The sequence below is a fragment of the Bombus impatiens genome, unplaced genomic scaffold (genome assembly GCF_000188095.3).
Source record: "Bombus impatiens unplaced genomic scaffold, BIMP_2.2 scf_0526, whole genome shotgun sequence".
Classification (NCBI taxonomy): Eukaryota; Metazoa; Arthropoda; class Insecta; order Hymenoptera; family Apidae; genus Bombus; species Bombus impatiens.
Window position 1 is genome coordinate 1,112,017 of NT_176945.1, and position 11,466 is coordinate 1,123,482.

The 11,466-nt window shown below is 37.6% G+C and overlaps 1 protein-coding gene and 1 long non-coding RNA gene across 4 annotated transcripts in view; one reads left to right on the forward strand and one right to left on the reverse strand.

Annotated features, from left to right (window-relative positions):
• The window catches only part of LOC100740991, a 45,514-nt gene that overhangs the window by 33,107 nt on the left and 941 nt on the right, over positions 1-11,466 (reverse strand). For all 3 annotated transcript variants that reach the window (XM_012388132.3, XM_033321917.1, XM_012388136.3), the window contains exon 2: positions 11,073-11,466. In XM_012388132.3, coding sequence (XP_012243555.2) covers positions 11,073-11,466 — 394 coding nt within the window. The remainder of the gene's footprint in view (positions 1-11,072) is intronic.
• LOC117151925 lies at positions 7,358-10,455 on the forward strand. Its single transcript, XR_004462094.1, has 2 exons — positions 7,358-9,338; positions 9,408-10,455. It is a non-coding gene; the product is annotated as an uncharacterized LOC117151925 (long non-coding RNA).

Genomic DNA, 11,466 nt, shown 5'->3' on the forward strand with positions numbered 1-11,466 from the left:
CCTTTTAGTTTTGTGGTAGATGGTGGGAAAAGTTAAGGATTAACATGTTAGACGAATCGTTAAAAATTACGAGATGGTGCGAATTGCAACCTTGAAATTACAGAAAATTCCAAATTGACGAATGATGTTAAATGAATTAAAATGAAAAAAATGGGTAAGAAATAAATAGAAAATTCAGAGTGGAGAAAAATGGAACTTTGCAAACTTTGCAAAAATGAAATTATAGAAGTCTGATAACTCGAAATTGTAAAATTATAGAATATTGAAATTTAAGAGATAATAAATAACTAAAAGCCTTTGGGAAATTTTCAAAAGCGAGCAACGTGATTTATAGAAGAATTAAATAATTTTCAATGTAATGTAGAAATGAATTGGAAGTATCTATATGATACTTTATTGTATAAAATTATAAATTACATACATAACCATTTTTTAAGAGAAGAAATATGTAAAAATACTAAAGGGAACAGCTGATACGGAGAAACGTATATAGAAAATTTAATGATCCTTTCGATAATGATCTTAGTCGAGCAAAGGGGAAAGAAACGTACAGTCGATGGTTTTATTTATACCGGAAGAAGCATTCGAAGCATATCTTCAGGGTCCCAGTCCGGTTCTAAAGATAGCTACTCAATCGGCCGTATTTCTTGTCTCGCGTAGACGCGTGGGTCGCGATTGTGTTGGTATTGGTGAGCTTTTGATGAACCAACGATTTGGGACATCGCGTGGGTGTTTCGAGTTTGCGCCGCAGAACAGTTAAACCCATGCGTGATCCTCGAGTATCCACCATTGGGGCCAGCACGTGCCGCGATTATTTTCCTTCGATACCGCGGTTCACGCGTGTGAAATCATTCGTTTAATTTTTTTTTCTCGCTGAGATAAAATCGAGAATGGATCGAGATTCTAATTGGGGAACTGTCTTCGTTGTATTTGAATTGGAGCAAGGACGAGTTGTGAATGTTTTGAAAGAGTTAGGCTAAATGCCTCTATAGTTGATATTTTATCTATTTTACTTAGTGAACAAATAATCTACGAAGAAGCATAAGTGCGCTTAAAAAAATTTTATTATTAAATTAAGGGACTTTGATTTATATAGAAACAGACCTTTTTGTGAACTCTGAAGTAGAATAAGACGAGGGTTTTAAAATACTCTAACTACCATTGTTACATTCTTTGTGAAATTTTACGAAGTCAGGGCTTTAATATATATATATATCAGGAGAAAGAAAACAGAAATTTATTTGTAACTAGTATTTAAAAACTAAATTCTATAAATGAAAGTGTGCTCTTAATACCTTTCTGGATTTTTTAATTGTTGTACGATTTTAGTGGAACTGCAAATAAAAAAAGATTCTAAAAAACTGGAGTATGAATCAATGGAAAATTTCGTGGTCAAGTTCTATAATAACCAGGTGCAGTGACCTGTACAAGCAGTATGGTCCCTAACCAGCGCAAAGGAACAATGTTACCCGACAATTCTTTTTACGGCTGTCTCGCCATACTTTATAGTCGAGTTTGGCACATTTCTGTCTGTTTTTTTTACCAATTTCTGTCTGTTTTCTTTCGTAGCATGTGGTTTCGAATGAATCTTTTGCATGTCTGCGATCGTTTTATTACCGACTTGTACTCCTAGACATTAAATAATCTCGGAGAATCATAAACGAGTCGGATAAACATGGAATTACCTGTTACAAAGCAACATTTTCACCAAGACCATAAATTTCATAGTTCTCCTATATAGCGAAATATTTCCTCTTCCTTTTCATTTCGAAGCCTCCAAGCGTGTCTTGAAGTATCCAGGTTACGTTTTCCTTTCTATCCTTCCTTTAATTTAAGAATCCCTTAAATTACACATTTCTTTTCATTTTTCCATCTTTTTAAGTATCCCTTAAGATATTCGATTATGGTGTACATCTTTTCCAATTTTACTTTTACCACGCCGAACCTCTCACAGATCGGGACGATGATTCGAGATGAATAGTTTTGGACAAAATGATTGAGTGGAATTATTTTTAAATGAGGTTTCAAGGCAACAACGCGGAGGAGAACGCGGTCGTTCTTCGGGAGTAGACTATAAAGCTATTACAGGGAAAACGTAACTGTGCGGTAAGTCTATGATTAAAGTAGCGACGACATGCTCAAGCAAACATACCACCGACTATCTATACTCCTGAATAAACAACCTATAGTATCGCAAGTATATATATATATATATATATCCAAGCAACGCGAATAGTTGGCAAAGGATCAGTGGTGCTTATCATTGAATTAGCAATTTTCTCATTCTCACTTTTTCCTGGCAGCGCGATAATTAAATTAACTCGCAGAACAGGTGGCCAACTATTCGATACCTTCGGATGATCAAAATCTAACTTATAATTCCCTTCCCTGCTGTTTTATTTATTTCTTAGGGGTAAAAAGCCCATTGGCTATCTTCAATTATCTATACGTATGTCGATTAAATGTCCTTTCCTTTGGGGGATGATTGATTTTTTACCTTTAGATCTGTCACTTTTTCAACTTTAGATGTTTAGCTAGATTGCTCAGATTATTTGTCAATTAGGTCAGCTATTGTATTTTTTATTCGCCAAAGAATTATAAAAATTCTACACAATGATATTTTCTATCGTTTCTCCAAATAAAAAGTGTCGAAATTTTTAACAAACTTAGATTACACATTTTTGTTTTCTTCTCATTAGCGAGAGGATCAATTTTCCGGTCACTTCTCTCTTCGTTCACCGCGGGATTAAAAAAATGTTACACGATAATATCTACATCTTGAATAAATATGTTCCTTGAATACAATATTCTAGTAAATTCCTGCCACTTTATTTCCTATTTTCACGAAAGAGAGAATAGTCGTACAGGTGAAAATATTACTTCAACCGTCTCGCGATGCCAAATGACGCGGAAGAGGAAGATCATCGAAGCACCGTCATGTAAAACAATTTTAGATCCTAGTCGAATCTTCGAAAGATGCTCCACGTTCCTTCCTAGCGATCTTTGCGCGATATTCGGCCTTGAAAACGATGACCTAGCCTCAGCGGCCGTAAATCGCGCGGAGTTACAATTCTCACGTTTCTCTTAATCGTAAATCCATTAAACTAACAGAACGTTACCACGAGCGAAAATTTCCAGATTCCTCGTGCAATCTCGAGGTTAATGAGAGTGAAATTCGAGACGACAGTCAAATCGGTTGCACGCGGCTGAGAAAACAGAACAGTTTATTAGTGGAACGAAAGCTATAGCAAAGCCATTTTCTTCAGCGAACAGTGTTTCTAAGCCAATGTTACCTGTTTCTAGTCCGACCTTTCCTTCTTCATTCGATGGATTCCTACTAAATCATCGATGAATCGCGAGATTTCATACCATTTGCTCATAAATCACGATTTACGTGGTTCTAACGTTTATTTATAAAATGGTACCTTGTCGAAGAGTTTCGGAGGAGGATCAAAGGGTAATTGTTCCTTGTTAATGACGCGACAGAAACGATCGACATGATTGGACAAGGAATCTTCTCCTTAATTGACGGGGCGGAAAGAGCTCGTCTTTCAGGAAGCTCGAAACGAGGCAGTGCGGCTGGAAATATCTCTTCCAGTGCACTTGTCTTCTGACACGCGTCTGATCTTTCATAATCTTTTCTACTCGCCTCGAAACCCTTTTCGCTTGTTAGATACATCCGTTGGTAAAAATCGCGTGTTTTTAATACGATGTTTTCATCTTACGCGAAATAACTTCTTTATTAGATTATTATTATTAGGTTATATGGCGCTTATTTGTTAACATCACTCTATCATAGAGTACTTCATCAAAGAACTCGTAACAACCTCTACCAAAGAACCTAAACAATTCTACTACATTAAACACCAAAAAGTAAACGTAATATACAAGGTCCGGACGAAATCTGCGCAGAAAGGATAGGAAATAATGATACCTTGTACAAGAATAAATCAGAAGTATCGTTTTGCAACGGAGTAGAAAGAAAGTTTAGTATGCAAGAGTGGCACGTAAACCTCATGATTTTATGAAACGTAATTATGTTTGACACGAGCAACGAATAGAATACCGACTTAATAGACTGTGCAAAAAAACAACTATAAATAGACAACTATAATTACACTGCGAATGTTTATGCGAATCGATATTTTTATGTGCTTCTATTTTAGAGAAGTAAATTCTAATCAGCGATCTGTTTTACCTGTTACATGCAACAACGAGCATACTACAATACTTGAGATATTTTGTGTATTTTTACGCATTTTTGCATCATCGCAACATTTCAATCTCCTGCAAATGTATAAAAATGCACAGTGGACCTGTAACCCAAATCAACTCTGTCGAAGCAAAACTCGAAAAACGGAAACAGAAAATTCAGTTTTCTATCGAAAAATTTCGAAATACGATCTCTCGCTCTCCCTATCTTCTTTATCTTGTCAAACTTAACGAAATAATCAGAAGAAAAAGCGGCGTGCACGTGGCAAAGAAGCCGCGAGAACACGGCGGCTGGAAATAGGCCCGCATCTCGAGCTCGTCGTCCGGGTCTTCACGGCGACTCTGTTAAAAAAGTCTCGCCCCTTATCCCCCATCCTAGCCATGTTATCCCTCGAACCAATTAAGATTTTCGTCTACCTGGAGGTGGTTCCAGTTGCACGATCTCAACACTGTTGACTCGAGGACGATCTTGGTTGTGGGGTGGTCGAGGACGGTATGTTTTCAGTCGAGACGATAGTGATAGGCTTGGCGGCAAGCGCTAAAATAACTCGAACGTGTGCTAAAAGTGGCGGCTACCGGAGCGCCGGCCTTGCTACGGTAAGCTTCGGGAGAGGTGTCGCTCTTCCTTCCCTACCGATCGACCAGAACCCCGGCCAATGGAGTTTTCTATAAAAGTTCACCGAATAAATAATTACGCGTCCACGTCACGAGAAAAATAAAGAAAAAAGAAAGAAAAAATAAGAGGGAGAGTGCGGGAGAGATTTTGTGATGTTCGAGAGACTATTTTTACAGGAGGCTAACAGAGGCGAGGATGAGCCGCAACGAAACGTTCCTCCTCGACTTCGCGCCGGTGTATTTTCAGAGTAACTCCGTTACGTCATGAAAACGACGTCGAAGATAGTCGAGGAAAAAGCCAAAGAAGCCCCGTTTTTCAGATGGAAGAGAAATAATCGGGTTTAGGCTTCGATTCTTTCGGTTGTGCTTCTTTTTCTACTTAATTGGTGGAATTTGCTTTCTGGCTGGGGTATGTTTTGCTGCGTTTCTCATAGTTGCGATTTGGTCGAACTTGATAAAGCAAAGGGCTTAAATTGTTATGATATTCTTCAAAATGAAATGCTTTTTCACTTATCAAAATTTTCTGTCATTTCGAATATTTTACAGATATAGCTCGTCCTAATTGCATGGGACACTTTGTATATATCTTTCCTAGCAAAAGAGTTGATAAATCTTATCCGTTAAATTGTATACTTTATCGCAGTTCTACAATTAAAAACTGCTGTTTTATCTGATTTCGCATGATCATTCGCTGTTGGCAAAGAGCGATAGCAATCGTCCGAGATATTTCGACGTGAATCGTTGCTGTTGGTTATTTTGTTCGTCTTTTAGCGTGTTAGCTATTACGTCAGGAGGTATTATGAAAACGTGATTCAGGGTAGAGTCTCGAGAAGAACGCGACATACGTGAGAGACGTGACACACGAGTATACACTAAGAACAGGTTGTCAAGAGGCGAAGAGGAGGATAACCAGTGACCTCCTGCCTTCGAAAGGCTTTAACCCTTGTTAGACCAGGTGACAGTTTATCTTTACATGTGCCACTTCGTCATGCTCCACTTTACCATTTTACCAGCCAGCGCCTTTCAATCTTTGTCTCTTTTCTTCTGATGTTCTTCGTCTGAGCTTCTCGATCTTGAATGTGAAAATAGCGATAAAAAATAAAGCAAGACGATTCGAGGTAAATTACTAAAATTAATCGTAGAACTGGGAGCTTCTTTAGAACGTCGATCTTGTATAGCTGTTACACCACGTCATAGAACCAGTGTTACCGGTGTATTAACTACATTTTAGTTCCTAATTTGTTGGATTTATTTTTTAGGAAATATATAATATTTTAGAAAATTTAGTTTTCTTTTTATAAGAAATCACAATTTGTTCCTCAAAGTTCCGTTTATAGCGGATAGATTAAGCTTATGGAGCAAAGAACACTTGTCCTGAATTTATAATGAGAGCTTTGACTTATAATTTGACTGATTAATCATTTCTAATTACTCGATTCCTTCAGAGAGATGAATAATTCTCTAAACTTAAACTCAACGTTTACGCATCTTCTTTAAATATCTCGTCTGTCAATGTTAATTAAATTGTCATACTCCATGTTACAACGAATTGTCTTGCAATTACATACGTGAAGCTCCTTGACCCGACGATTTTCATCGTCTCGTCGTTGAATTATGAGCACGATGTACGCGAGTTCTATCGATTGAATTAAACGAACGGCTGGCAACACATCTTGATATGTCGCGATCGCCACCCGTTCACATTTGTGTGCGTCACGACACTGTGAGTCAGTGGCCGGCGTATCTCTTGCATTGGAGCAACAAAATCACAGCCAGACCAACTTCATAAACTCCTATCGGCTTTCGCCTCAGCCGTAACACTATCTTTCACTCAATTTCTCGTACAAGGTTAATCCATTTACCATTCACTTCCGCTTTCGTGCCATAACTGTCTAACAAGCGATGGTTAATAGATTGTTATTTTTATCTTTCCATTTTTCAGTTAATTAATCACACATCATGTCATCATGTACCTTATCATATTTGCTATAAAGTTCTTCCTGTTTTCAAATTTATTTTGACATGTGTACACCTATATGAATGTAGTAGTTTCTTTGAAACATCATAAAGCAACTCTACCAAATATTTTTCTGTTTTCAGAATTATCATAATATACATAGGAGTATAGTATTCTCTTTAAAACGTCATAAAACTTTATGGTCATCCACGCAATGTGCCAGCTATTTTCATATACTCTGTTTATATCCCACGTTTCAATGCTTCGATACAGGCTTCGCGTATTGTACCGAGGTAACCCTGGCTTCTATATTTACGCGTTTAACTACGATTTTAAATGATTCTGTGATTAATGCATTCGTTAAACTTCCATTGCACCGAGCCACCTTGCGAGCGTCTAAATTTACGTTCTCGTACTGCGGACGGAGTATCAATGAAAGATTCTGCGGTTGTCCTCGAACCAAGTGTCAAAATCGATACGTTCATCGTCTAATCGTTACATCAGTTTCATCCACGTGAAAAGATCCACTGGATGCCGCATTGGAAATTTTATGTAAACGTTTTACCTTGCGTTTCGTGTTATATAGAAAGTGCAAACGATTTTGTTTGTTCATGTTCTGATAAACGTTCTATTGTGCCAGCTTCTGTTCCCAGCTTCTATATTTACATGCTGTATCCAAAAATTTTGTAGGATCAACAATTCGTTCGGCGCCTGTTGGGTACATTTTATCCTCAGAGATAAATAAGTCAGCGTGTGAAGTCAAAATTATTTGCATAGCAGAGGATGTAACGAAGATCTATGAAATCATAGGATGAGAAGAATTTTCCGATACTTTAAATTTAGAAATATATATATAGAGTTAAGATTCTGAGATAACAAAATAGTAAGGGTATTTGTAAATTTACACTTTTACGGATTTTCACAGAGTTAGAAAATAATTGGCAAAAAATTCGCAAAAGAACAGGTCAAAGTTACGACATAAAAATTGTGTCCTATCGAATAATCATTTTACTACGGTAAGAATTTTTGAATATACATAAGATAACCTTCTGATGTCAAAACATGCGAGAATTATAATTCGTTTTTCTACTATTATAAGTCGTAATTCTTCAAGATTCTCTTACGATTTTATTATTTTTAGAGCCTTGACGATTTATAAATAAAATATATACATATATTTCTAGATAGAAAAATATTAGAAAATTCTTTCCTGTTTTATTGTCTTATACATTTTCGTCAACCTATATATTTCGACCGCGGGAATAATTTTCTGATTCACAGCAAAAATTCTTCCGTTGTTTTGACATTTGTTTTGTTAAAAATACCAAAGAATGACGTAATCACGAAACGGCGAATGATGGAAAAACAATAACGTACAGTTTGATAGAGAATTATTATTAAAGTCACATTATTTCAATTGCAGACGCAGACGCTTGCGAAGATTCGCATTTACCTCGAGACGGCTTGTCCTACTGAGTCGACTCCACTTGGCAAAGGGAGAGAATTTAATACTTGTTAATTGTCATGCGAATGCAATCCGCGTGAATAACGTGTATATTACCTCCTATATATAATTGTACACTCCATCAACGTCGTTCTCCCAAATTGAAATTCGAGACCAAAAGAAAACATCGAATTTATCTATTTATTTTCTTGAAAATCTATCTATCATCGAACTTATGAAAAATCTCCTTGAAAGGAAACCACTGAATTTATGTACAATCGTTTTCTTCGAAAATCTATTTCATCCATTGTTAACCCCTTGCGAAGAGTTTTACGTAAAAATAATATTAAACGAGACGTTAATATTGCTTTGCAAATTACTTATTACGACAAACTGATTCTTTAAATATTGATTTTGATTATGTCGAATACTATGATCTATCAACAACCCCAACGCACTCGCACGATGAAGTCTAAAACTTGAAACGAAGATTTTTCATTCGGAAAGAAACAAACAAGAGTATAAATTTATTTGTGCAATAATGTTCCTCGATTTTCTACTTTTTATCGGTAAAAATAACGCAAGAAACAATTTTGCGGATTATTAACGTCGCTGTAATGGAGGCAGCAAAATGGATTCAGCAACGGGTTGGATCGTCAGGAATGGCATGGTCGTCAGGAATGGCACGATCGCTCATTCTGGAGATTCGTCGAGGACAAAAGGTAAAGAAGATGGTCGAGACCAACGATTTCAACGAGAAACAGAGGCGTCAATCTCCTGCCGAGAGATTTATTTATAACGCGTGAACGCGCGTCCCCGCCTTGGTACATTAAACCGTGCACGTATTGACGTCTCACTTGTCGTCTTTTGCACGCAAAACGATCTCAATGACGAATCGCGTGTTGCAGTTCTGGCTTTCATCGACACCCACTACGGCACCGCCACAGATTATGTAATTCGAAGATGAAGAAGAAGAACAAGAATAAGAAGAAGATGAAGAGAACGAAGAACGTGGAAGGGTGGAACAGGCGTCTTGCAAGCCAAGAAAATTTTACAAATATTCGTGCGATGGTCTGATAAATTCCATCAATCTTCAAAAATACGCTGTTGGTCAAGTATCTGGCATTTAAATGTAATAATTGATAGAAGAAGTCAGTTTAGAATTTTGATATGTTATAGATGTCTTCAAATAATAATCTACGAAAGTAAAGGAAATTTCTATTGATTGATTGATTTACTGTCTAATTGATAACAAAGACAGTTGAAAATTCGTAGAAGTTGATTCCAAATTGTGTTCATTGAATTTCGAAATATTATTATCACTATAGAGCAATTATTTGTGTGTCACGTGATCTCACTGTCACGTTAAATATCTCGGACATTTCTAACCCAATTTCTGAGAATAAAATATCTACGTTAAGCACGTAGTTTCTTAATTTAGTATAATCTTTTCTCGAAGAATTTCGATTCCAACCCAGATTTCTTTTAGAGGAGCGAAAAAGTTGGAAGGCGATGGAGGAGGATCGAGAGCCAGCTTCGCCTTAGAGTCGCTGAACCGAGAGGAATGCAAGAGTGAAAATGGAGAGTGAAATAGAGAAGGGAAGAGAAAGGGGGATGGAGCATACAGCACGAGGTACCCCGAAGAATTTGCTGGCCGTACCAGAAGCAAAAGGGCTGAGGCTATAAACGGGTTATGTAAGATTGAGTAGCTGCCACGTGTCGTCGGACGTCGCATTGCTTCTGTACTTCCTGAGTTCACTTTCGCAATCGACAAACCTAATGCCTTTCCAAAAGTCTGGAACGTCGAAATCTTCCAATTTTCAAAGTCTGTAATCCGTTATTTTTCTTTAAATAGTTTTTGAAAATGAATGGAACATCGTTGAAAATATTGTTCACTGGCAACTATGATCTTCGAGAATTATATAGCCAGTAGAATTGCTTAAATCTTTTCAATGTTAATTAATCTGGTGATATTTCATCTATATTCCATCTTAATTAAAAGAGATTAAATGACTATAGTTTAGGAACTAAATGACGAAGCTGATCAGTTTAGCCTGCTTGTGACTAAAGTAATAAAGAGTGGAGGGTGTTATAGCACGATAAGATACTTGAGGGTTAAGTTTGAAGTAGTATTTTATTCTCATTAATTCTGTTGAGACTGTTCATGAATTATTGATGGCGTGTATGAGGTAACACGTGTTCATAGTGAAATATATTCTAGTCTATATTGTGTTTGAAATACTTTAAACGTCTCTTTAACAACGCAACATTCTACATAATCGTAAAATATAGAATCTAAGATGCCATATTATCAAAGTTAGAATTATACAAGTATTTCTTTTCACAAATGTTTACACCCACAAATGTATGAATCACAAATAGAGAACCGAAACTATAGAACCTAAATATCAGCCTAAAATACCGGAGTTAAAAGACAGGACCTAAATACAAGATATTAACCATCGATCTAATATTCAGAACTACATCTTTTCAAAACACCAACGAACACCCTCCAATTATCGAAGTCAGAACTATTAAAAGTTCCGAAAAACCTCAACAAGCATCTACAAGACAAATCCTCAGAATCAATTATTTTACGATTCCAGAAACTAAGAAAACAGCGCTAGAACGAAGGGGGGACAGCAATCATCGTCATCGTCTTGCTCCACCCTCTTGCCAAAGCAGAGAATCCAAGTCGCTCCACGAAACTTCTGTCGTTGGAAAATGGCAATACAAACTAAATTGGAACCAAATTAGAATGAAATTGGCACGAAATTTCTTATTAGAAAAGAATACCAATCAAAACGAAAACATCCACAGTCCCAGGATGAGAGGAACACTTACACCAATACACGGCAACAAAGTCCTTCTCGTTGAGGAGTCGCTCGAGCTGTTTGGCATTAACTTCCTCGATGACAGGCTCGGCGTCCTTGTGGCTACCCTTGGACCGAGGCTCGTCCGGTTTCGTCCTCGCGACGGCGTCCACGGTGCCTAGGAGGGCGCATAACACCGCGAAAACACCGAGAAGGACGATCGTCTTCGCGTATCCCGTCGGCATCGTCGTTGGCCCGTAGGTAGTATTCCTCCTTCGTCTCCGCCAGCACCACCACCACCGGCCGAACCGTACCGTCGAAACGTCGTTCGCCGTCGACATCGCCGCACTGACTGGCACACCGGCTATTTTTGATTTTTCGGACAGCGGCGCAGAGCAAACCGACGACGACGACGACGACGACGC